General features: G+C 42.5%; 1 protein-coding gene and 1 long non-coding RNA gene across 9 annotated transcripts in view; one reads left to right on the forward strand and one right to left on the reverse strand.

Annotated features, from left to right (window-relative positions):
• Positions 1–16,797, forward strand: part of LOC133510523 (receptor-type tyrosine-protein phosphatase mu-like) — a 211,748-nt gene extending 194,951 nt beyond the window's left edge. For 7 of the 8 annotated variants that reach the window (XM_061838533.1, XM_061838534.1, XM_061838537.1 and 4 more), the window contains 10 exons: positions 412–528; positions 1,832–1,986; positions 2,204–2,339; positions 6,752–6,901; positions 8,077–8,250; positions 8,708–8,839; positions 11,407–11,532; positions 13,427–13,590; positions 14,645–14,780; positions 16,199–16,797. In XM_061838533.1, coding sequence (XP_061694517.1) covers positions 412–528; positions 1,832–1,986; positions 2,204–2,339; positions 6,752–6,901; positions 8,077–8,250; positions 8,708–8,839; positions 11,407–11,532; positions 13,427–13,590; positions 14,645–14,780; positions 16,199–16,252 — 1,344 coding nt within the window. In that variant the 3' untranslated portion in view covers positions 16,253–16,797. The remainder of the gene's footprint in view (positions 1–411; positions 529–1,831; positions 1,987–2,203; positions 2,340–6,751; positions 6,902–8,076; positions 8,251–8,707; positions 8,840–11,406; positions 11,533–13,426; positions 13,591–14,644; positions 14,781–16,198) is intronic. The other variant, XM_061838535.1, reaches the window with a different exon arrangement.
• A 556-nt stretch (positions 16,798–17,353) lies between these two features.
• Positions 17,354–25,690, reverse strand: LOC133510954 (uncharacterized). Its single transcript, XR_009797745.1, has 3 exons — positions 25,582–25,690; positions 22,458–22,545; positions 17,354–17,388 (listed from the first exon to the last, which is right to left on the reverse strand). It is a non-coding gene; the product is annotated as an uncharacterized LOC133510954 (long non-coding RNA).
• Between the last annotated feature and the right edge of the window lie 71 nt (positions 25,691–25,761).

The following is a 25,761-nucleotide window of genomic DNA, read 5'->3' on the forward strand; positions in this document are numbered from 1 at the left end:
AGGGAAATCTGTTCTTAACAGCCCAGGGTTTATTATTTCACATCATTATTGGACCGCCACCTCCCTTTCCCTCATCCATTTTTTTTTTCATGTTCTGCCTTTTCCCCGGCCGCTCAAGTTCTGTACCGTTTGCCTCATTTTCCCATGGCCGACGCGCCGATGGATGAAAAGCAATAACGTGCAAATGGATAACCCCAACCCCCCACCCCCCCAACACACCCAAAGCGGATAAGTTTTTACAAGGGGGCCGCCCGGCTCATCCTGACGTGTCCGAAGAGCTGAGAGATCAGGCGGCGGCGTGTCGTGCCAATTATTTTTACAACTTGCACGCCGTGTGGCTTTACTGCACTCATCAGATGTGATTTATCACGTGCACTTAATTTTAATTTTTTTTTTTTTTTCATTTTTTAGGTGAAGTGTTGTAAGTACTGGCCGGACGACACGGAGATCTACAGAGACATCAAGGTGACGCTCATCGAGACCGAACTTCTCTCCGAGTACGTCATCCGGACCTTCGCCGTGGAGAAGGTACGGCTCTGACCCGGCACGTTCGGTCCCACGCAGTGTGCTGTCATTTCCCATGTACAAGACGCAGTTTCTTGTTTAAAAAAGCTTCAGTTTATAAAGCGTACTATACATAGGAATAAGGAAAAAGCGGGGAATCACATTGTATCAACTTGCACTGATGGGTTGTGGGGTGAAAAAAAAAAAGTGTTAGCTAGTATCATTCCTACATGATCTGTCATGTTACAAATGTATAAACGCGGTACATTTTTGTCACTCATTGAGAATCATAATGTCGTCATGTGTGCATTTATAGCGATTTCGTAACTGTCTGGGTGTACTTCCCAAGTCCTGGATGGAGCGTCAGTGTAACAGCACTCGCTATCTATTTTTTTCCGATTTATCTGGTACACTACCCCTTACTTTACACTGTCCCCAGTTGGCTACCTTGAAAACATTTCACACAGACCTCACTTTCTTTTGAAACGGTATTCCGGGGCGGTGCGGAAGCTAGCTAGCACCTGCCGCTAGGGCTGCTACTGCAGCTAGCATCTACAGACATTCAACACAACAATGGCTAGTGGGCTATATGCCAGCTATTAACATTCCTGTTTTTTGGGTTCAATTTTGGGAGCCCATAGAATCTCGTGAGCACATTTTTCATGTATGTATCATATGATTAAAGCGATTTCTCCTCATCAGTTATTCATGATATCCCCCACTTGAGACTTTATCTTCAGAGACACGGAAATGTTGGTGATAGACTTGATCTTGCACGATCTCAGGCAGTCACCCAACGATCGTTCCCCTTTCCAGTTATTAATGACAACCATCTTCTTCTTCTCCTTTCGGCTTGTCCCGTTAGGGGTCGCCACAGCGTGTCATATCAGATGAACGCATATTTGTTTGGCACAGTTTTACGCCGGATGCCCCTCATGACGCAACCCCTCTGCATTTTAGCCGGGGAGAGAAGCTTACAGCACCTGGTATTCCCAGGCGGTCTCCCATCCATGTACTTACTAACCAGGGCACAAAACCGCTTAGCTTCCGAGATCTGACGAGATCGGGCGTTCTCACGGTAGCGTGGCCGTAAGATTTATTAATGCTAACCATCAGCATGCACAATAGAAATAAACAGAACTGTGAGAAGTACTTTGAAGAGTGACAAAAACTGTCATATGCTCTTCGCCAGTTATTCATAATACACGACGTACGACAATGAAAATGAATGACTTGTAATTTCTCTAGACCACAAGGTAAACCATTTTTTGGAACGCTCGCGTGTATCTGTTCCCACGGCGACCGTGTGTCTGTCGCCATTCCCCAGCGGGGCGCTCACGAGATCCGAGAGATCCGTCAGTTCCACTTCACGGGCTGGCCGGATCACGGCGTGCCCTACCACTCCACGGGGCTGCTGGGCTTCATCCGCCGCGTCAAGTCCAAGACCTTAAGCAACGCCGGGCCCATGGTGGTGCACTGCAGGTACGCAGAGTATGCTCACAAATTCATACTTGTGCCATGTAATTTTTTTAAAACAGTAAATAGGAAGACAAGTTGAGTTAGTGAGTCAATTCTTGAGGGTTTTATCTCATCTCGTTTTTAGAGAAGCAACTTTCTGCTATCGTAACACAGACACACGGGGTTCAAATCCTGTGTGGAGTTGTTCTCTCTTGTTCAAACCTCCGCCGTGTCTCCACAGCGCCGGCGCCGGTCGGACGGGCTGCTTCATCGTCATCGACATCATGCTGGACATGGCGGAGCGCGAAGGCGTGGTGGACATCTATAACTGTGTCCGGGAGCTTCGATCGCGTCGTGTCAACATGGTCCAGACTGAGGTAGGTCGGGTTCCGGGACCAAAGGGGTGGGTTGCTTGGCATCGGGTCCTCATAAACCGGAAAGAGGACAGCGGGCCACCAGGAACCCAGTCAAACTCAGACTGACACACATTATGAAAATGACTTGAAACAATAAAATAAAATACAGGCACACATATTCATGTGCATAATCGCCGTCTCAAATATTGAACAGAATAACTCACGTGGTCAGAATGCGCCCGGCACAATTTTGCTGCTTAAAGAAAATTGTGTCACACCAGTCGTGGCCACGACATGTTTTTTGACATCTTGGGGCAGAGGGCTCAGTTGTCCCATATTGGGGGGGGGGGGGGGAAGATCCGGCATGAAATATAAATATTGCACATTTCCATGGTAACTACTTGCCAGGGCGTATTCACAGGGAAACATCTCGTAATATTCCTGTCAGCGTTGCCCATTTAATGTCGACTATTCATCCATTATGAAATGTTTTCTTTTGTTTTTTCAACACTGGCTCATGTGGCGTGTTTGCCTACAATCACTTGTTGCTAAGCAGATTTCATGGGGCTGCTTGTTTTTTGTTTGTTTGTTTGTTCTTTTTTTTTTTAAAAGCCTTTCGGAGGAACTTTGGGTAACGGCCTGATACTGTACCGTAATTTCCGGCCTACAAGCCTGGACTTTTTTCACACGCTTTCGACCCTGTGGTTTATGTGGCGATGCGGCTAATTTGTGCATTTTTTCTAACGGTCGCAAGGGGGCACTCTAGTGGTAAAGGAAAGAACGAGACCGATGGAATATATGTTCAGAGGAAGTGACTTTTACCGGCCCTGTTAGCGCTGCGCTAGCGTGTTGCTGCTGTGTTACTGGCGTGTCTCAGTGATATCTACCGGTAATTTTTTTTTAACCCACCCTGTTAGCATTAGCTTTAGCGCGGTGTTCGCGTTAGCGTTAGCACTACCATTAAACTCTTTCTGTGTACCGTCTTTGTAAATATCTCGTGTTTGAATGTGGGTTTAAATGTGGGCACTTGCAGCTTTAACACAGCTGCGGCGTATGTATGTACCAAATGGTATTTCCTTTACAAATGTGCTCGGCGAGGCTTGTAACCCGTTGCGCTCTGTAGGCCGGGAATTACGGCATGTTGGAGCATCAAAAAGAAAGGGAGTCACGGCAAGAACCATGTAATCACTCCTCTGTCTCAAATGTCAAATATAAATATGGCCCTAATCCCAAATGGCAGTATTGTCTTGCGTGTGATCTCATGTTGCTAGCCAGAATTCATGAGGCACGATTCAAAAAATGAATAGATAAATGTCAGTATTCACACAACACATTTTTCCTGGCAACTTCTAGAGAAAGGCCAGAAAGAAGCGGCAGAATCCCGGTCAACACTCCTCTGTATTAATTGTGAAATATGATAACGTTTTCTCCATGTAGCGCTTCTCCACCAAATGCACAAATGGCAGCGTATTCAGGACACAAACGGGATTTTTTTTTTTTTCATTTTTATTATTCACGCAAATGTGGTGTCGCTTTCTTGCCACTTTCACCTGAGCGTTGCTCACAAAAGGCGTTTATTGCGGCGGGCGCACGTTCGCCTGGCATGTACGCCCGCTGTCATAAAAGCGCTTTAGAGGCTTATAAGCGGGTAAAGGACTTTCCTCAACAGCGGCCATCTGGCGCCACTTGAACGCATCGTTTGCTCGTAATTCCCTTTGGAATCGGCAAGCGTCGTTGGGCTTAATGGGCGAACATTGGAGCTGCGCCGCTGCCTGAGCGCCGCTAGCCTTGACTCACTTTCCTCAAGTTGGGTGACCTTCAAACTGTCCCAAAACCGAGTTCGCCCCGTGACCCCCCTGCGGTCGTTTTTTTCCCCTCGACAGACTGGTCTGATGTATAGCTAAATATTATTATATGTGTTGGGGATTGAAAAACATTTCAATTCATTAATTTAGATTGAGTATTTTAAATAGAAATGTAATTATTACATATTTATATATTTATTTTTTCTGGCTGTGTAGCTTTTTTATGTTTTACATTATGGGAAAAAATCAAAATACATAATGCCTAACATTTAATGAGTTAAAAAAATGAGATAATTATTTGAGGAATTATATATCAATTTTTTTATTCCTTGTTCGGCGATGCTTTTTTATATATTTAATTATATTAGTTATTATTTTTCATTTATTTTTATTTTTTTAATTATTTTATGTTTAATTTTATTCTGAAAATCACAAATAAAAACTATGAAAAATAATAGAAAATAATTACCACTTCAGCACAAAATAAGTATGAAATAATTTTTAAAGACAACAACAAACAATATTAACTTTTTTTTAATTTAATATACAAAATAACAACAAATAAAGTGTTCAATTATTGTTTCTAAAATGTTTAAAGCCACAATTAAATACATAAAATGTTTATTTAATCTAATCTTCATTTATATTTACCTTATTTAATTTATGGCTCAACTGTATTTTTCTGATTCTGTGACACAAAAACAACAAATAAAATAAAATTAAAAATAATGAAATAAATAAAACGAAAAACAATTAAGAAATATGAAATATGAACCATTATGATCTTTTAATTGAGGACTGTTGTTAGGCTTACACTTCTGACTCACTTCTCTTCAAGCTCAGTGACGAAATGTACCCAAAGAACATTTTTTGTTGTTGTTGTTGTGAAGTTTTGTTTGTTTTTTCCCGGCCTCGTGGGCCTGCTCCGTCGCGACTGGCCGGTTTGTAGCTCCGTGCCACTCGATCGACGGCGGCTCGAGCGCAACGGCGGAAGCGGCGGTCAGAAGGTCGCGTTCCCGACGTTGCCGAGCTAAACTGCGGCGCGTGTTTTCTTTCAAATCGCCCTCCTCTCTCCGACCTTGTGCGTGCATGCGGATTTTACCGGGAGACGACAAGCGGGTGTCGGCTGAAAATGTCACTTCAGAACAGATTTCCATCAAGCCCCGAGCGCTGTCACCGTGACGGCGGCTTGACTGATTGATGGAACGACGAGCAAGAGGAGGAGGAGGCGGGGGGGGGGGGGACATTTCGCCATTTCCTGCTTCATTCTGTGTACCGTAATTCCCGACCTACAGAGCGCACCTGGTTATAAGCCTCCCTGAGTACATTTGTAAAGGAAATACCATTTGGTACATACATACGCCGCGGCTGTGTAAAAGCCGCAAGTGCCCACATTGAAACCCACATTGAAACACGAGATATTTACAAAGAAAGATGGTACACATAAAGAGTTTAACACTAGTGCTAACGCTAGCGTTGTGCTAATGCTAGCCCTAATGCTAACAGGGCCGGTTAAAATAAAACTTACCGGTAAATATCACGGAGACGCGCTAGTAACAGAGCAGCAAAACGCAAGTACAGTGCTAACGCTCGCGCAGCGCTAACAGGGCCAGTAAAAGTCACTTCCTCGACACATATATTCCACCGGTCTCATTCTTAGACGCATAACCGCATAAACCGCAGGGTTGAAAGCTTGTGGAAAAAAGTCGCGGCTCGTAGGCCGGAAATTACGGTAGTTTGGGTCGTAGAGTCCTCATTACGTACACCTGCAAACTGGGCCTGCATTTTAAATCATCTTTTACAAAGATAATAATGCTCTTGTGGAGCAAATGTCGGCAGTGTAGCACCAAATATTGGTACTCGCATTTTTTTTAGTTTTGTTCTGGATTTTTTTTTTTTTGTTTTTTTGGGGGGGTGAACTTTTTTTTTTTTTCAGAAAACCCTTCTTTGCAGTGTTTTATTTCTTTTTTCCATCTACTGCGGTTCTTTGCATCAATTTGAAAAGATAATTTAAAAAAATAATAAGCGCCTCGGATAATTGATGGCTGGATTAATAAAGGGCGGCAGTTATTTACAGATTTTTGCTATTTGCAGGTGGTGAGGACGAATCTTGAATGCAGGTCCATTGTAGACCTATTTTTTTTTGGAGTTTTAAACAGGCTTTGCTTTTTAAAGTTTTTGCTTTGGTCGTGACAAAAGGGGTTGGCAACTCTGTTCGCGTATCTTTGATCGGAACATTATGAAAGACGCCGGAATTGTAAACCGGCAACGCTCCGGGGTTGTCAGTGTGGAATTTGGGTCAGGGGGGAGCGGCTCAAAAAGGTCAAAGTATTGGAGGTACTGTAGTTCCTGCAGTACTGAAAAAGCACAGCAAAATATGTCATGTGACCTTTAAACATGCACCCAAAGACAAACATTAGTCAGAGTAAACAGCCCCGGGGGGTGCGGGGGGCACGGGAACAAACATGGCCGGTTCATGGAAAGGTCTTAAAAAGCACGTTTGCAATTTTCTCACTGAATGTACAATTTTGGGGTTGTTTGTTGTCCCGTCTCTGTCCTGTATTTGTTTTTTTTTTTGTTGTTGTTTTGAATGACACGGATTCGCAATGAGGATGCCCTGTCTCGCAGGAGCAGTACGTCTTCATCCACGACGCCATCCTGGAGGCGTGCCTGTGCGGCGACACCACCATCCCCGCCGGGCAGTTCCGCTCCGTCTACTACGACATGAACCGACTGGACCCGCAGACCAACTCCAGCCCCATCAAGGAGGAGTTCCGGGTAAGGCCCAAATTTTCACTGTCCCAAAAACTACCCCTCAAGATACTATATGATTTAAAAAAAAAAAAAACCCAAACTAATAATTCAATACTTTATATTTTTATTGTAACAGTTATAAATTAGACATTTTTTAAATATTAGAATATTAAAAAATATATATTCCTATTACTGAAAATGACTCAAATATATTTTTAACAATATTTGCCTTTATATACAAGTCACTTTTATATTCATTAAAATTTTGTTTAAAAAAAAAAAGACACTTCAGGTCTCTATTGCAAAACTACCAAATAAAAATGTATTGTTTTGGTCAAGTATATATTTTTAACAATATTTGCCTTTATATGCAATTCACTTTTATATTCATTAAAATTTAGTTTAAAAAAAAAAAGACACTTGAGGTCTTTATGACAAAACGACCAAATAAAAATGTATAATTTTCGTAAAGTATATATTTTTCTTACTTTAATTTTTTTTCACAGTTAATGTCAAGGTGGCAAAAATATGTATTTTTTTTCCATTAAAAAAATCAATACATTGGTGATGTATAGAATTAAGGAATTGTTGGTCATTATTGAAATTTATGCCTTAATGTGGGCTTTGATTTTTTTTGGTTTGTTTCTTTTAATATAAAAAGTCAAATTCCACAAAACTTTTTTTAACACACTTCAAACTGACTCATCTTTTGATGTGAAATTTCAAAAATTAATTCCCAATTTTGAGTGAATTTTCATACTTTATGTAAAAAAAAAAACAATTGGAATAATTTCAATAAAATGCCATTTTTACTTCGGTAGACAAAATCAAAAGTTCTAAACAACAAAAGTCACACTGAAAACTGCATTTTTTTATTCTTCATTTATGGGAATAAAATGCGATCTTTCGGTGGGTTTTAAATGTTATTTTTTGCAATTATCCACCAGATGGCGATAGATTTTCGTATTTGAAACGCGAGTCAACATTCTTCACTATTTCCTGCTTTCTGCGAGGGTCACTTGCTACCGAAAGTATAAAACGTGTGTCGCAGTTGACATATTCAATTAGTTCAGGGAACTTATCTCGAAACTGAGAAATTGGATGCCCCAAAAACTCACCTTAATCGTAAAATGTCCTCGCCCATACTGTTAGCATGTGGCTAACTAGCCTGCTGGTGTTTTTCCTTCCCACTGTCGCAGACGCTGAACATGGTGACGCCCACGCTGCGGGTGGAGGACTGCAGCATCGCGCTGCTTCCCAGGAACCACGAGAAGAACCGCTGCATGGACGTGCTGCCGCCCGACCGCTGCCTGCCTTTCCTCATCACCATCGACGGCGAGAGCTCCAATTACATCAACGCCGCCCTCATGGACGTAAGAAACAACCGTTGTCCGGCAGTTTCATCGCAGTTGTCGAACAGTCGCCGGAGAGATTAGCGTGGATGTTAGCGGCAGCTTTTTCCATTCAAATAGTAGCAAAGAACTTCCGTAACCACGCAACAGATTAGCATCCTGTAGCTATCAAGCGATCGTGCTAAAGCCGTCATCCTGTTGTCATTAATGTAGCTTTTTTTTTTCATTTTTATGAGCGCCCGACCTTTTTCCACACGGTTTCTGTCTCTTTCGGGTCTCTTCGGTCAAAGCCACCATCTGGCGCGTCAGCTTTGCCCGCCAGATGGTGGCCGTGTCAGCCTTCGGAGAAACATCGCGTCTCCTCGGCTTGAACACTGCATTATGGAGTTCTTGCACTACGCTCCGACGACTGCGCGCCTACAACTCAGTCCGGAATGTTCCAAACGTCCGACGTGTCTGTTTCTCTCCTCCTCGGCAGAGTTACAAGCAGCCATCCGCGTTCATCGTGACGCAGCATCCTCTGCCCAACACGGTTAAGGACTTCTGGAGGCTGGTTCTGGACTACCACTGCACCTCCATCGTCATGCTCAACGACGTCGACCCGGCCCAGGTGCGCTCTAAGCCCCCTTTCACGCTATCGTGACCACAAAACAGCTGCAGTGGATATTTCGTCTCCACGGCACGCTTTTGTGATCGCAACAAATGACATCAAGATGAATCATTTCAAACTTTTTGCCACCATTTAGAAAAATAATAATTTCAAGAGCTGAAGCAAAAAATCTTCTTTGGTAATTTGGTTGCACAAGTGTACACACCCTCCAGTGAGAGTTAGTACAAAACCTCCAGGTTTCTGCTACAGGACTAAAAAAATGCCAGGAAAAGCTTACAGATTAACTTACTTAGTTTTAGTTTACATTTTAGCTTTAGTTTTTTTTTCTATTTAATGAAAATGTATCTGCATCTTTTTATTTTAATAATCCTTTTTTTATTAATTTTATTTTCCCAGACCCTAAAATCAAATTTTTATTTTTTTACTTTTTAAAATCTAATTTGTTTATTTTTGTTTCTGCTACAGGACTAAAAAAATGATGTGAAAACTAAGTAAAATCTTCAAGATTATTTTACTTAGTTTTTAGTTTGCATTTTAGCTTTAGTTTTTTTTCTATTTAATGAAAATGTATCTGCATTTTTAATTTTAATATTTTTTTTTAGCTTCCCAATCGCTAAAATCAAATTTACATTTTTTGACTTTTTAAAATCAGTTTATTTTTAATTCTGCTACAGGACTAAAAAAATGCTCGGAAAAGATTAGAACAGATTAACTTACTTAGTTTTTAATTTACATTTTAGCTTTAGTTTTTTTTCTATTTAATGAATATTTATTTGCATTATTTCATTTTAATCATCCTTTATTTATTTATCTTCCCAATCCCTAGAAATTAATCTTGATTTTTTTACTTTTTAAAATGTAATTTAATTTTCTTTCATTTTTATTATTAATTTAATTTGCAATTTGTTTCTTTTTTTTTAATGTTTTTTTAAATTTTATATAAATGTTAAAATTGAATCCTTTTGATCATTTAGGGGGAAAAAAAGTAAATGAAACAAAGTACCTTTTGATTTGAAAGGTTTTTGAATGAAAAAGATAAATAAAAATGAAAAGAAATGCATGAATTTATTTAACTGATAGAGTATTATATAGTTATTACTGGGTTAATATAAGAAAAAAGTATGTTGAAAGTCCAAAATGTCAGTGGGAACGTGTTCTCAACCAATGAGAAATATGGTGAAGTCCAAGGGCCTCCTGTGTCGTGCAACAGCAATGAAATGTGGGTAAAAAAAAAAAAAAAAAAAAAAATATTGCGTATCAGTGAGCTGAGCGAGCTGCTCCGGTCGCTCTCCACATTTCTCAGCCCGAGGCTCCGTCATAACAGCCGCCCATCAAAGCCGGCAGCCCTCCTCCGCCCCCTCCCCGGCCGAGGAAGAGGGGGAAGCCTTTCATTGGAAATTCTCACTGTAGACGACCGAGGCGGGGAGGCGGGCAGGAAGTGCGCCTGGCGGCGGTGGCGAGGGAGCGTGCCGTGTCGGCCGTCACCGTCTCCATCCGTGCTCGTCACACATCAGCACACAACGCAGATTGTGTACGTTGTGCACTTGCGTGTGTGTGTGTGCGCGATTTCAACCCTTCACAAGTGGGCTTTTTTCTTTCTTTTTTTTTTTTCTTGTTTGTTCGCCGTCGTGTGAGCGAGCGAGCGAGTGAGTGAGCGTCTCTCCGTGTGGTGTTCCCGTGCGAGCGATCCACATGTGGGATACCCGCGCACAAAATACACACACTCGTGCTTCTCCTGGGAAGCGCCAGACCGAAGCATTCTTTTAAATATACAAATATGGCTGATGTCTTCATTAGTTTTTTTTTTTTTTTTTCATAGTATCAATTGGGGGAGGTGAGTGTACAGTATGACAAGAAAATGGCAACAGTTCCTAAATTTTTTGGGAATAATATGGCAGCTTCAAAAAAGTCATGATGTGGTTGTCAAAAAAAAAGTTTTGTAATTTCTCTACCAAAAAAAAAACAATTTTATTTCTTGAAAATTTTTTTCTATTAAAATAATTACAATACAACAGCAATAATTTGCTTTTGTTTTTTTTGTAGTAGTGTATATAAATGTAGTATGCGACTTTTTTTAATTGAAAAAATGTTTGCTTTCAATTGTTTCATTTTTTTGTACATATTTTCTCCAGACTTTCTCCAGTCTTTTGAAATATCTGCCAAAAATTAACTTTCTCAAAAAATAATTTCTTGGGGGGGAACATCCTTGACTTATTCCTCAAATATTTTTTTTCCTCAAAAGTCTGATTTTTTTATGATAAGCACGACCATTTAAAAAGTAGCATAAAACTTCAACTTTATATATATATATATATATATATATATATATATATATATATATATATATACTATAACTTTTTTTTTCCCCATGTGACAATTTAAAAAAAAAAACATGTCAGCAGATTGTTTCTCAAGATTCATCTTTATAAATAAATATTTTTTTCTTCATGGTTTTTTTCAAAGAAATGTATGTTTTTTTTTTATTTTTCTTTCAAAGACATGATCTTCTATTTTGATCCATGTAGTGACGCATCGTGTTTTTTTTTTTTTTTTTTATCTGTCCACAGTTGTGCCCTCAGTATTGGCCCGAAAACGGCGTCCACCGTCACGGACCCATCCAGGTGGAGTTTGTGTCCGCCGACCTGGAGGAGGACATCATCAGCAGAATATTCCGCATCTATAACGCAGCTCGGGTACGCGCACGCTAAATGTTTAGTGAGTTTTTGCTTCCCTTTATTTTTTTTTATTTTTTTTTTGTAAGTTTTCCTCCCAACTTGTTTTCCTCCCTGTGACAATTTATTCTGCCGGCACACCTCACACATCCCACTCAGTCGCCGCCATTTGTGCGTTCAAGCTGTGCAGAGGCCGAGGCCTTCTGTTAGCTCGCTTGTTTTTTGGTTTTTGTTTTTTTTTTTTTCCATTTTTTTTTGTTTTACTCTAATAGAGCACAATCAACATTGTCGCAGGAACTTGCGCGAACTGGCCTTTTTGTTTTGTTAGCCAAGTTTTGCGAGAACAAACAAAAAATATTCAAATACTGTTTGTGTAATCATGTATATTATATAAACACTGTGTATTGCCAAAATGCAGAACAAAAAAGAATCAACCATCCAAAATCACAAATCATTCAAATATGCAATAAGTTAAGCTTGTAATTAAAATGCCAAATAAATATTAAACAATAATAATACATCATAATTATACATGATCAAATAATAATGAAAATTTTACTGTTGAAAAGCATTTTTAATTTTTTTTTTCTTAACTTTTGGGGGAAAATATTTTCTTGAATGAAAGATAAGTTTATATTTTATTTTAAACAATTTTTAGCTAAATTTAATTTGTCATTTTAGTGTTTTTATTTCTTTTTTTAATCTTTTTATTGGGCAGGTGTACATAACAATTGGACTGAAACTTACATTGAGAACCTTTTAGAAAATACATTTTCCAACATTGAGGTTTTTTTTTTCTCAGACATTTTTGGTAAATCTATTGTATAATCATAAACATTTCCTGAACAAAAAAAAAACCCTTTCACATTAAATACATATTTTTACTGTTTTGTTCTCTAGAAATGTCATCTATCTTTATTAATTCATGATAAATCTTTTTTCCCCCCTTACGTCACGCCCATCAACTCTGCCAAAAGGCGACTTCAACCCCCGACCTTTGCACCGTTTGAACGTCTTGCGCGTACGTGCCGCGTCCGGGCTCATCCGATCGCAGGCGACGGCTGACGGCAGATATCGATCCACGTGTCTGGGGTGCGATTTCGAGCGTCTGGATCTTTGCTGATTGCTTAACCGCGTGTCTCCCGCGGTAACCGTGCTCATCCATCAGTGCCGGTCTCCTGGGAGCCACGGCGCCCTTCGCTTTTGGCGTCTCACACAGATTCCGACACAGGAAAGGCAACGTAGACGATTGCCTCGGGGCCCCGAGCCGAAGGCGGTCCCCGAGATACAGCGGACATTGGCCCGTAGCAATGACAAAACTGCAGCGCTGCAACGACTCTCGGTTCTCTGTCAGGCAACTAGTGGCTACTCGCTGGTACGGGGCCCCAAGAGACGGACGGGAGCTATCGGTTCCCGCCTCGGTAGTTTGCAGGCCTTGCGCCGTGTGCGTTCCGAAAAACAGATCCTTTTTCGAAAAAAATGTACAAATCGGAGCACTGCCGTCAAGTTCTGGGAAAGAAAAACCGGTTACCATCTGCCAATTTGGCAATGCTCCCCCATTGTCGGTTCGGGAATAATACGCGTAAGGAAACTTTAAATGCCGACCCGCTGCTGACGAACTCACTTTTTGTCCAAATTGTTCCTCAAACAAATTAGAGAAAAAGAAGTGTTTCCCTCCAGCCTGATTGCGTACGTCAATACCCATTTTGCAACTTCTCCTGTTGCCATCCTCAATTCTGCATTCAATTTGTTTGGTCCAAAGTGGTGCTAATTTGTGCACTAAATACAAAGATATCCGACCTGTCTGGGGGCCGGCCCCCCTCCCCCCACCAAGAAGTCTATAAGACCTACACGCAGGCACATCTTCTGTGTAGTCGTCACCTTCCGCATTTTGACCGTTCTGTGCTTCGCTCAGCCCCAGGACGGGTACCGCATGGTGCAGCAGTTCCAGTTCCTGGGCTGGCCCATGTACCGGGACACGCCCATGTCCAAGCGCTCCTTCCTCAAGCTCATCCGCCAGGTGGACAAGTGGCAGGACGAGTACGACGGCGGCGAGGGACGCACTGTGGTCCACTGTTTGTAAGTCCCACAACAAACCTACTCGGCTTAGAGTGGCAACACTTCCACCTAGTGGACGCTCGCATTTATTGCACCCGGACGTTCTCTTCCCAAGTGTTGGTCTCTTTGGATTTTTATGTACAAAATAAAACAAGGCTTTCCGCCGAAAAGTCAAAGTTTACACCAGTAACTAATCAGAAGAGGAGAACTGTTGCAGGGTAGGTTATTTGATGTCTGCAAATTGCCCGTAGGTGTGAATGATTGTTTGCTTATACGTGTGTGTGCCCTACGATTGGAGGGCCACCAGTTCAGGGTGTAGTCAGCTGGGATGGGTGCCAGCACCCCCCTCGACCTTTTATATAGATAAAAATAACCAATTTAAATACAAAATATAATCACATCTAAAATTGAATACTAATTAATTGGAAATAATAATTCAATGTATCTTCTATCATGGCGGCACGGCGGCTCAGCTGTAAAGCGTTGGCCTCACAGTTCTGAGGTCCGGGGTTCAATCCCGCCTGTGTGGAGTTTGCATGTTCTGCCCGTGCCTGCGTGGGTTTTCTCCGGGCTCTCCGGTTTCTTCCCACATTCCAAAAACGTGCAACATTATTTGGGCACTCTAAATTGCCCGCAGGTGTGATTGTCAGTGCGGCTGTTGTCTGTCTCGATGTGCCCTGCGATGGCTGGCAACCAGTTGAGGGTGTACCCCGCCTCCTGCCCGTTGACAGCTGGGATAGGTTCCGGCAATCCCGCCGACCCTCGTGAGGATAAGCAGCAAAGAAAATGGATAGATGGAGTTGCTGAATCGCCACTGATTCATTTCATCCTTGAATCAAATTGGCAGCTATGACTCATGGTTTGAATCGAATCATGGATGACAAAAGCACTCCCCCGCGACCCTTGTGAGGATAAGCGGCTAAGAAAATGGATGGGTGGATCTTCTACCATTTGGAATACAAGTTTAATCCCTCAAGGGACAATTAAATGTACATTTCATTGACTTTTACTTGTTTATTTGTACAACCCTCCTTGGCCTTGCTAATGCTAATAGTTAACGCGGGTGCCTCGTCAGGAACGGCGGCGGGCGCAGCGGGACCTTCTGCGCCATCAGCATCGTGTGCGAGATGCTGCAGCACCAGCGCGCCGTCGACGTCTTTCACGCCGTCAAGACGCTGCGGAACAACAAGCCCAACATGGTGGACCTACTGGTGAGCCAACCCACCCCCTAATTTTGCTGTAAAATCTTGCTCGGGCGCTTTTGCAGGACGAACGTAAACCGCCGTTGTTGTTGTAAACCAGGGGTCGGGAACCTGTGGCTCGCGAGCCACACCTGGCTCTTTTGGTGGTTGCGTATGGCTCGCACAGTGCTCAATGTGTCGATCGCGAGGAAGTTCTGGTCGATCGCGTGACGGCGTGGTCAGAAAAAAGTTCGCCGACATTTTTGCACCACATGTGCACCGACGCGGAAGCCATCCGACGCACACATCCAGACATTTAGCATCCATGTCATACATACGCGGATCTTTTGTTATGTTATGAGAGACAGATTACGTGGTCCCCCCCCCAAAGTATATATATATTTTTTTTTTTGTAGTTGTATACACACCGACCTGTCATTTGAAACCCACAAAGCTCTCGTCAATTCCACCCGCGCAATCCATTTTTCACGACGAACCGGGTCTCTTGGAAACTTACGAAGGGTAAATCCATCCTCCCCAGTGTTCGAGCAATATCCAGCAATGCAACGAGCCGGCATTTTGGCTAACACGAAGGAACAACGAGCTAGCTTACCGTAGGTAAAACTAATGGAAACAAACGAGTCCACTAGGGTGCGACGGTGTCCTTTACGTCACTTCCTGCTTCCTGAGAAAATTTTCATGGCGGGATTTACTAAAAGCCGTATAAACGTCAAAATCATGTTTTGTGGTGGGGGGAAAAAAGGCATGGGACCACACTGGCTGCCATTTTTTTCCATCAATAACATACTAAAAATCATGCATTTCATGACAGTGGACCTTTAATAACGTATGAAACAGACGACTAAGCCATCAGCAACGAAGTCGCATTAATGGTAAAAAGTACTTTTGTCGTCATTGGTCAGCAACAGTATAATATTATTTAAATGAATTTAGAGACTTATTGTACTCATAAAGATTTGGTCTTACATAAAATGTACGAACACATTTGTATTTAGTTTTAAAAACATTGGATGGCTCTTTTGGAATTACATTTTAAAATATTTGCCGTTTATGGCTCTCTCCGCCTAAAAGGTTCCCGAGCCCTGTTGCAAAGGCTTGCGCGAGAACCGGGACGGGAAGACCGCCATCGGGAAAGATGCGCATTGGGTTGAAAGGCGTCAGGGCGCCCACTAGTGGAGAAACGACACAAGGACGTCGTTCTGCACGACTGAGAACATTCGGAGTGTGTCGGCGTTTTAGTGCAAGATCCTCATATTTCAACACATTCCTCTTCCCTTTTACACGAATAGAGCAATTTTTGCATCCTCTTGGTTTTCGTCAGACACGCAGCGCTACAATTTTAAAGCAGTCTATTCACCAGTGTTGTGTGCGCAGGTGCAAAAACCCGTCCTTCTGAACTGTTGTCCGTCCGCCTTTTCCCGATGCAGGAGCAGTACAAGTTCTGCTACGAAGTGGCTCTGGAATACTTGAATTCCGGCTGACTCCTCAAGCCAAGCGAGAGACTCCAAAGACTTTGACGACGTGTCCGACGTGCCGAGTGTGTTGTTCGCTAGCCTGCCAGCACACACACACACACACCACACACACACACAGTCCTCCCGTTCGATCCCCTCGCCGACCTACGCTTGTTGCCTTGATCCCGACCGGACAAGGATCCCCACACATTTATGGAATGAGAACGTGTTGTTCTACCTGTACATAATGAAATGACCTCCTGTTATTTTTTTTTTTTTAATTTTCATTTTTTTTTTTTTGGAAGATGCACTGGTGATCAATTTATTAAAACGAAAAAAGAAGAAAAAAAGGTGGCTGGATGTTGCTGTGATCGCGACCCGTGTACGTCCGCTTGTTTTGTTTTACGTGGGGACCCAAAGTTACTCTCTTCGTGTGCATATTGTACAGATTAATGTAGATTTATTTATTTCTGGACTTTGTTTGTGACTGGCAGTGAGTGACAATCATATGTTTACATGGTTTTTGTTTTATGTACCGTATCGTGCGCGTTTTCCTTTTGGTCTTCCTGTATGACGGCTTGTAAATAGTAAAGCGATTCTATCAATGTTACACAAGATGAATTGTGTCACGTGTCTCTTTGTGTGACTGAGTGAAAATGGTGCGGTGGGGGCATCTGTTGGACATTTGAGGAATTACATACAAAAATGACTACTTTAATACACAATTTTTATTTGAATTTCCTTTTATTTCATGCTATACATTTTATTATGAATGTTACATTTTTGCTCTGTAATATTTCTGATTTCTTTTTTTATCTATTACGCTGAAACATGGCGGGACGGTGGTTGAGCTGGTAAAGCGTTGGCTTCGCAGTCCTGAGGTCCCGGGTTCCACCCTGGACTTGTCTGTGTGGAGTTTGCATGTTCTCCCCGTGCCTGTGTGGGTTTTCTCCCACATCCCAAAAACATGCAACATTAATTGGACACCCTAAATTGCCCCAAGGTGTGATTGGGATTGCAGCCGTTAGTCTCGATGTGCCCTGTGATTGGCTGGCAACCAGTTCAGGGTGTACCCCGCCTCCTGCCCGCTGACAGCTGGGATAGGCTCCAGCACTTCCCACAACCAAGCGGTGAAGAAAATGGATGGCTGAATACTCAAACCTCTGAAACCCATGTGAGGAGAAATGGATGGATGGGTGGATGGATACTGAAACCATGTTTATTTTTATCAGAATGAAATTTTCATTTTTCATTAGTTGTATTGATTTTTTTTACAATAACTTTTAATTCAAATTTTATTCTATTGTCTTGCTGTTTTTCATGCTCGCTATTATTTTTCATTTATTTAAAATTGACACTTTTAATTATTTTTATTTCATTATACATCTATGGAGCGCTTTTAAATAAAAAACTAAAGCTTGGGGGATAACTCGAGCTGAAACAAAGTTTCAAATTAAAATTAAAATTATTTTCCTTCATTTTATTGTGATTAATTGCATTGCATGTACAACTAAATCATCTGTTTACTTTTGGAAATGAAATATGGCTTCCCAGTGGACACAATCGGTGTGCCTAACGATGTGACCAATGAAGATGAAGTGAGGTTTTCCACCACTAGAGGTCAGTACCCTACAACGCTTTACTGCAATATTACGAAAGCAGCCTTAAGAAGAACTCATGAAGTATGTTTTATGCAAATAGGACCCGGTTGCTTCCTCCCTTTGCTAACGAGTGGCCATTTTCCCTTTCCGTTCTTCAAATGTGTTCCGTTTGAATTTGTCGCACCAATTTTAAAGCTTCTCTCTTTTGTCAGCTCCTTCTGCATGAGGCCCCCTGGCGTTGCTGCTGGTTGGAAATTCGTTTTTAATCACAAGTATGCTGGTGAATTATTACACACGTAAAGTACGCGCTGAACAGAAACCAAGGGAAGATGAGGAGCAGGAAGCGACCGGGCCTTTAAGTCCACAAGCATCAACGCAACATATGTACACAAGTGCTAATGCTAATGCTAAGGTTGAAACATACTGCTATTGTGAGCTTGGGCTGGAAATATTTAATAATTATATTGAAAAACAAAAGTGTAAGAGAAACAGTCAGCCATCTCTACACTCTCATTCTTCGACACCCACGTCACTCACCACGCTGGACCCGCCTTTTAAAGCCTAAAGTACCTCACATGCAGTTGTAGTGAGTAATCGATAAAATAGTAATAATAGTAATAATAATCCTGCCCGTGACACCTGCAAATCTCACCAGAATTCAGCTCAGCGAGCACTTCGGGGATAAAGTGATGTATGAAGCGCGATGCTAACCGTAGAACAGGAAACGGTCACCAAGGCGCCGCCTTCCCCTCGCATCCCCTGATGCAATAATGCCCGTTTCCGTCTCCCAAAATAGCCGGCGTGACTTTAGCGGCTGAATTTTTCATGGTCTTAACGTCGTCGAGTCAAATCAAGATCAGCGGGGCGCCGGCTCCCTCGTTTGCGCGCGTCCTCAAACATGCAAATAGGCTGCCAAAAAGTCTGCGCGCCGATAATGAGCGCGTGCATATTTAATGAGCACAACAGGATATTTCCACACGCGCTCCCTGCTGCCGCGCTGAAGACCGGATATGAATAATTGAGCGATGAAAGATGAAGTGGCTCGCGATGCTTTTCATTTGTGTGTATCTGTGCGTGTTTGTGTGCACGCGCACTCACATCCACACACTTATTTCTGTTATGCTGAATTTTAGCTGTCATGAGGTTTTATAAGTTGTGTATTGGGTTTAGTCGCTAACTGGTGAGAGAAGCAAACTCAAGAACTTTTTTTCTGTTTATTTCTATTGGGCAAAATGGCGGTTGCCATAGTAAAGTGGCGAAAAGAGACTTTGCATTAACTATATGACACGTACTTGTGTGAATGTGGATTTTTTTTATTATTTTTTTTATTTACGTTTCACCTTGTATTTTCATGGCACCATATTGCCGGTCAAACGGAGCTGCTTGACATTATGGGGGACATTGAACCGGAGCTAAATATTTACAATACCCGAGACGTGTTGTGCTGTTGGTTGTCACAACAGACGAGATAGATATTCAAAGAGGTCATTCTATGGGATACAATCTAAAAATTCCAGAAAAGATCAATGGATTTCGGTAATTAAACGTGATGGGTGGTGCCCAACCAAAATACACACACGCCTGTGTAGCGATCGCTTCATTTCAGGTAGGAATTATTCTTCTCAATCTCAAATTACCAATAAGTATTTTTAATGCCAAATTGGCTCATTTGAGAACAATGGGTTAAAAAAAAAAAAAAAAAACAACCAACGTACACATTAAACTTTAGTAAACCTCTCCCCGACAGATGTTTTTTTTTTTTTTTAAATATGCATTGTTCTCAAATGTGTCCAGTGCGTATTTAAAAAAAAGAAAATAAACCGTCGGTCACAGTGATGTTTATGTAGGTTAACGTGTGGCCGCAACACGCTTCCATGTACGGGGGCTGAGGCCTATCCCGGCGGTTTATTTTCTTTTTTTTAAACACACAATGAACTCGTTTGAGAGCAATGCATATTTAAAAAAAAAAAAAAAAAGTCTGAAGTTTAATGTGTGGCCGTAATACGCTTCCATGTACGGAGGAGCCGACTTGCTGTCTTTTTTTTTTCCCCCCCAATCATAGTTAATGAATGTGACTTTGTGTCAAACCAGGGGTCATTTATTTAAATATTGGTATTTGTATTGAATACTAGCTGAAAAGATCGATGTATTTCGGCAAAGGTTAACGTTTGGCCGAACACGCTTCCGTGTTCCCAAGCCGTCAACCCGTCATGATGTGGGATCAATTCCTGATGAGAACAGATCCAGCAACAAAGTATTTGTAATAGTCCAGACTTTTCTACGCTTCACTGTAAATCTCGACAACTAACGCAACCAGATACATGTGTAGATCCAGTTGTCCGAGACAAGCGGAAGCGGGTTGATGGTCCAATTTCTTATCGGCGAAAACATCGACTTCAGCATGAAATATGGGTCTCTATGCCAAGTGTCTCCCATTTTTTCACATAATTTCGTTTATTATCACCTTCTAAATGTTTAACGGTATCGGACAAAACTTTGGGTGACCCCCCTGGCTACTACGGTACTAACAAAATTTGGTGATGGTGGGGTGTTCGTCGGCAACTTCACATAATCCCGTCACGTGCACTGGATCGATGATGTACAATAAACACATCAAGTGCTCGCATCTCTGGAAAATCCATTCTGTTTAGTTTTTTTTCCCCGTGCCGATGCGAGCCAAGATGTAACGTGACTTGTTTGTTTACTTATCTTGCAAAGGGCACGAGGAGCTCAAAAGCGGTAAGGTCTTTGTTACGTGAAAGAAGATCCTTGTACAAAGGCAGTTTTTATTATGCAGGGAGTCCTCGGGTTAAGACGGTGTTGACCTACGAAGTTTCGACTTTACAATGCCCGTCCCCCGTCCGCCATTTTGTCTGGCTAACGCTTGTCCGGTGTTTGTGCGCCGGGAGTATCTTTGCATTTTTCGCCCTCCTTTTTCGACATTACGGCCCCAAAGAAAAAAGCTCTGTCTTTTTAGAAATGCTTCTGCAGCCAAAAGAAAATCCATTACCATGGAAACGAAGGTCAAGATCATACAAAGATTGGAGAAAGGAGAGACACCAACAGCACCAAGGCGTCAGTCGCTCCACCGTGGTGACAATTATTAAAGACAAAGCCCGTATCGAATGGCCCCGTCACACCATGACGTTCTGGTCAGCGTTTGAGGAAACGTTGGTAGTCGCCCATGGTCGGTAGTGAACGTCATTGTTCACTGGGAATCGGCGGAGAACGCCGGTCCGGAAAAAAGTTTTGAACATGCACAAAACTTCTCAACGAGACCAGCGTTCATCCGTGTTTAATTTTAAACGCTGCAGAACGTTCAAGAACGTTCGTGGAACGTTTTACTAACGTTCGCCGAGCGTCGCACGCGTTTGGCTATTGTTAGTCAGTCGTTACTTGGTTGTTACTTAATCGTTTGCTTTGCAGTGAACGGCTCACTGGCGACCTGTCAACGACCGCTGAACAATCCCCTAGCGCACACGGCGTGTAACTAAAGTCGTTTCCCGAACGTCCATGCATACGGACGGGTATATAAACCGATGCTTTGCATTCTTACTTGCAGCGCTAGTTGCTGAAGTCCGCACACCACCTTTTTTTCGTCTAGGCGGCATGATGCTGACTTTTCAAACTCACAAGAACAACTGAAGTGAGTATGAAATTTCCAACGTTTTCGTTCCCGTTCCACTGTGAAATTTACACGCCAGCAAAACGCTATTCTGTCGTTATTCACCCGTTTAGTCACACGCTCAACACGCTCGTCTAACATTGACAAATCGCTCGTCGCGCGCCAGTGACACGTTAGCACACGCTAATGGTTTTTAGGGGTACACGCTTCTCGTGCGTTAGACACACGTTAATCACACGCCAGATTTGTCATCCGCGTTTGAGAACGCTGAAAAATAGAACGATTGAAATGTTCAGAGAACGTTGACCAGAACGTCATGGTGTGACGGGGCTATTAGCGCTTGTGAAAGGTTCCATTCCTATGTCGGATGCATTGATCACAAATCTTGTCGAGATGGAGAGGATTGAGGACCAGGTTCCTTTGCGATAGCTTAGCACAGCCTCCCCTTCTTCTTCTCTTGTTTATTTCAATGTATTTATTTTTTTATAGAATGTATTTTGATGTAAATTCTGACTTTAATGGCGGAATCCGACTTAAGTCGAAACTCGAGTGAAGTCAGTACTCTAGGAACGGATCTCAGTCGTAGACCGAGGACTCCCGGTAGTTTACTTTTAATCAGGTATTTATTAGCAGTCAGGTTTTTGTCTGTTTGTTCTTTGTACAAACGTATTTGTAATATTAAGTTTAAAAATAGTTTTATTCTCATGTTTAAACAATGTGTTGTTTGTATTTAATTTTTTTGAATTTTTTTTATAAGGTTTGCTGTGATTATATATTTTGATAAATGCTCATTTGTTCCAATTCTGGAAAATATATATATATTTTAAAAATGATCAGATTTTCATTATAGGAACGGAGTTTGTGGTCATTTTTCCTATGTAACACGGTTGTATTTTACAGTGTTTTCCTCATGTAATTACAGAAATGTAATTTTTTTAAGCATTCAGGAGTTTGCAATGGGTGAGGTGATTTTTTTTTTTTTTCCTCCCACAAATACCCCTTTTACCTTTACAGGTGTGCTCTACTCCACAGGGGAATGATGACGACGACGACGCGGTATCGGTGACATCACAACCCAGACTGAGCTGCCAATCCTGGCAGAGAAAGGACAAGGAGAATCGGCATAATGAGCACTATTGTTCCCCCCCCCCCCGCTCCCTCTCTCCCTCCACCCACGTGGCGACAAACGAGTGAGGTGTAGACGAGACATATTCACGCGTGATTTTCTGGAAATGGTGCCACACCATTTCTGCCTAGCAACAAGCGACGTCACCACTTGCAGCAGCCGTGGGTTTTTTTTGCTTTTTGTTTTTTTTTCTGCCATCTTCTTCCGTCATTTCTGCAGGAAATATAGCCGGGGTCAAGTCCTCATCGAAGCCGATGTCACTTCCTGCCCAGGCCAGCCACGTTGCCATGGCACCCGGCGTCCTCTTCCTCCTCTTCGCCCCTCGCTTGTGATAAGTCTGTTGCCATGGCAGCTTTTCCTGACGAGTGAACCGGCGGTGCCCCCCCCCTCCCCCCCACGTTCCACCGAGGGCCGCGTCTCTTCATCTGTTGCCATGGCGACGCGGAGTCCGTTCCTTTATCTGGCGAGCGGCGTCGTGTTGAGCCGCCGAGCGTTCAAAGTGAGAGACTCGGGAAATTGGGGTGAGGTGGCGACGCGGGCAGCGCGCTCGTTCGGTTCCCGCAAGGTGCCGCGATCACGCCAGCTTGACTGCGTTCATGACATGTACATTTGGTAGAATTTCTTGCAACAAGTGGAGTCGTCCCAGGACGCCGATTAATATCCATCCATCCATTTTCTTTGCCGCTTATCCTCACGAGGGTCACGGGAGTGCTGGAGCCTATCCCAGCTGTCAACAGGTAAAAGGCAGGGTACACTCTGGACTGGTTGCCTGCCAATCGCAGGGCACATCGAGACAAATGACCAATCGCATTCACAATCACACCTCGGGGCAATTTAGAGTGTCCAATTAACGTTGCATGTTTTTGGGATGTGGGAGGAAACCGGAGTGCCCGGAGAAAACCCACGCAGGCACGGGCAGAACATGCAAACTCCACACAGGCGGGGCCGGGATCGAACCCGGCTCCTCAAAACTGTGAGGCCAACGCTTTACCAGCTGATCCACCATGCCGCCGCCGATTAAGATCTTTATCAAAATTATTTGAAAGTGTTTTTAAAGACTTCAAAAGTTTACAACCAAACATTTTTGTTTTATGTATTTATATTTATTTATTAGAATGCCAGACCTTTTGACTTTATAAAGGCATTTTTATGTTATCTTTGCGGTCATATTTGATTGTCAATATTTTGTATTCTTATTTAGTTTATTAGTGGTAAGGAATTTATTAGTAAAAGTATATTGTTTTTTAAATTTGTTTCCATACGTTATATATATCCATATATCTTGAGATGTTTATTCAGAGGCAGCACAGTGGATCACCTGGAAAGCGTTAGCCTCACAGTTCTGAGGTCCTGGGTTCGATCCTGGCCCCGCCTGTGTGGAGTTTGCGATTTCTTCCTGTGCCTTGCATGGGTTTTCTCCGGGCACTCTGGTTTCCTCCCACATCCCAAAAACATGCAACATTAATTGGACACTCTAAATTGCCCCTCGGTGTGATTGTGAATGTGATTGGTTATCTGTCTATATGTGCACTGCGATTGGCTGGCGACCAGTTCAGGGTGTACCCCACTCCAGCACTGCTGCGACCCTCATGAGGATAAGCGGCAAAGAAAAAGGATGGATGGATGGATGGATGGATGGATAAGGCTGGTTTCTAAAAACATTTGAATATTCATATCTGTTTTAGTGATATTAATTTCAGTACTTTTAATCAGCTGTTCATTGTGTTTCATTTCTAACACTTCTTCCCCCTTTTTATCCTTCTGCCTTTGTTGCTAAATGAGCCAAAGCGACAAAGAAAGTCACGTTGCAAACAACGCCAGCCACGCGCAGTCTCCTTGCTTCTTTTTTTTTTTTTTTTTTTTTTTTTGGGGGGGGGGGTACTTGACAGTGGAGGAAAGTTGAGGAATCAGCATTTGGGTCTCGGCCAGCTAACGTTCACCTTCCTCTTGTTTATGCTATTTTTCTTCCCCCCGCCGCGTGGCAGAATATAAAGTGGCATCCGTAGTTATTGATCGCCATTACTGTGATACAACGTGATACCACAAACTGCTTCATCATCTAATACAGGTGTGTCAAACTCATTTTTGTCAGGGCCGCGTGGTAGTTATGGTTTCCCTCCAAGGGCTGCTGAAATTGTGAGGGCATGAAAGTCTTTACTCAACTCATTATATTTCCACAAGAAATTTATTGAACTAGTTTTGAGTCACAAATCAAGGATAAGGAGTTTTTCAGTTGTTGTTCATGTTTGGTAACGCATAAATTCTTGCAGTATCTCGACATTATTATTAATATGACAATTTTAAGAATCATGTCATCACTTCATTTGCCTTCGTGGGCCACATAAAATCATGTAGCGGGCCGGATCTGGCCCCCAGGCCTCGAGTTCAACACCTGTGATGTGATATAATCTCAGTGGTGTACCATATGATAGGACACTGTACAAATCCATATATACTGTATACTGTGCGTATATATTATATATGTGCATATGCATGTATGTATGTAGATGCAATTTGTTACAATTCAGTGTTAGTGTGATGCAGTTTGGTTTGATCCAGTATGATGGGATGGCGTGGAATTCAGTTCAGTGAGATCCAATGTCAGCCTTTGGTTCAACTTTATATACAAAATTAGTAGATTTGATATGATTTGATATAATGTGCTTCAATTCAGTTTCTTCCCCCAAATTGAAATTGATACAATTCAGACGCATCAAGTTCAGTTCGCGCTAAGCATGAGACAATTCGTTAGCATGCAGTTCGATCCGATCCAAATTTGATGCAGGGCAATTCCGATGTGGCACAACATCGTTCATTTTGATACCATCCGTCCATGCATTTTCTTTGCCGCTTATCCTCACAGGGGCTTCGCGGGGAGTGCTGGAGCCTATCTCAACACAAGACAGTTTAATTCGGAGCATTTCAGGTAAGTTTGATACAATTCTTACTACACACGTCGAGTGGATGCCGTACTGTACTCTGTAGTAGCGGATGTACCGTATACCTTTCAGAATTTTCCTGTCGGTGAAAGTGTCGACCCCGCTGTGACCTTCCCCGGTGCGTAGATGACACATAGTCGATAGGCATTATGGGCTGCCATTGTGGAGGATGCGGCTCAAGGATGCGCTGTTACATCACCGCCGTGCCCGCCTCTGGACTGTATTACGGTACGTCGTGTACTGGC

This window comes from Syngnathoides biaculeatus, chromosome 13 (assembly GCF_019802595.1).
Source record: "Syngnathoides biaculeatus isolate LvHL_M chromosome 13, ASM1980259v1, whole genome shotgun sequence".
Taxonomy (NCBI): Eukaryota; Metazoa; Chordata; class Actinopteri; order Syngnathiformes; family Syngnathidae; genus Syngnathoides; species Syngnathoides biaculeatus.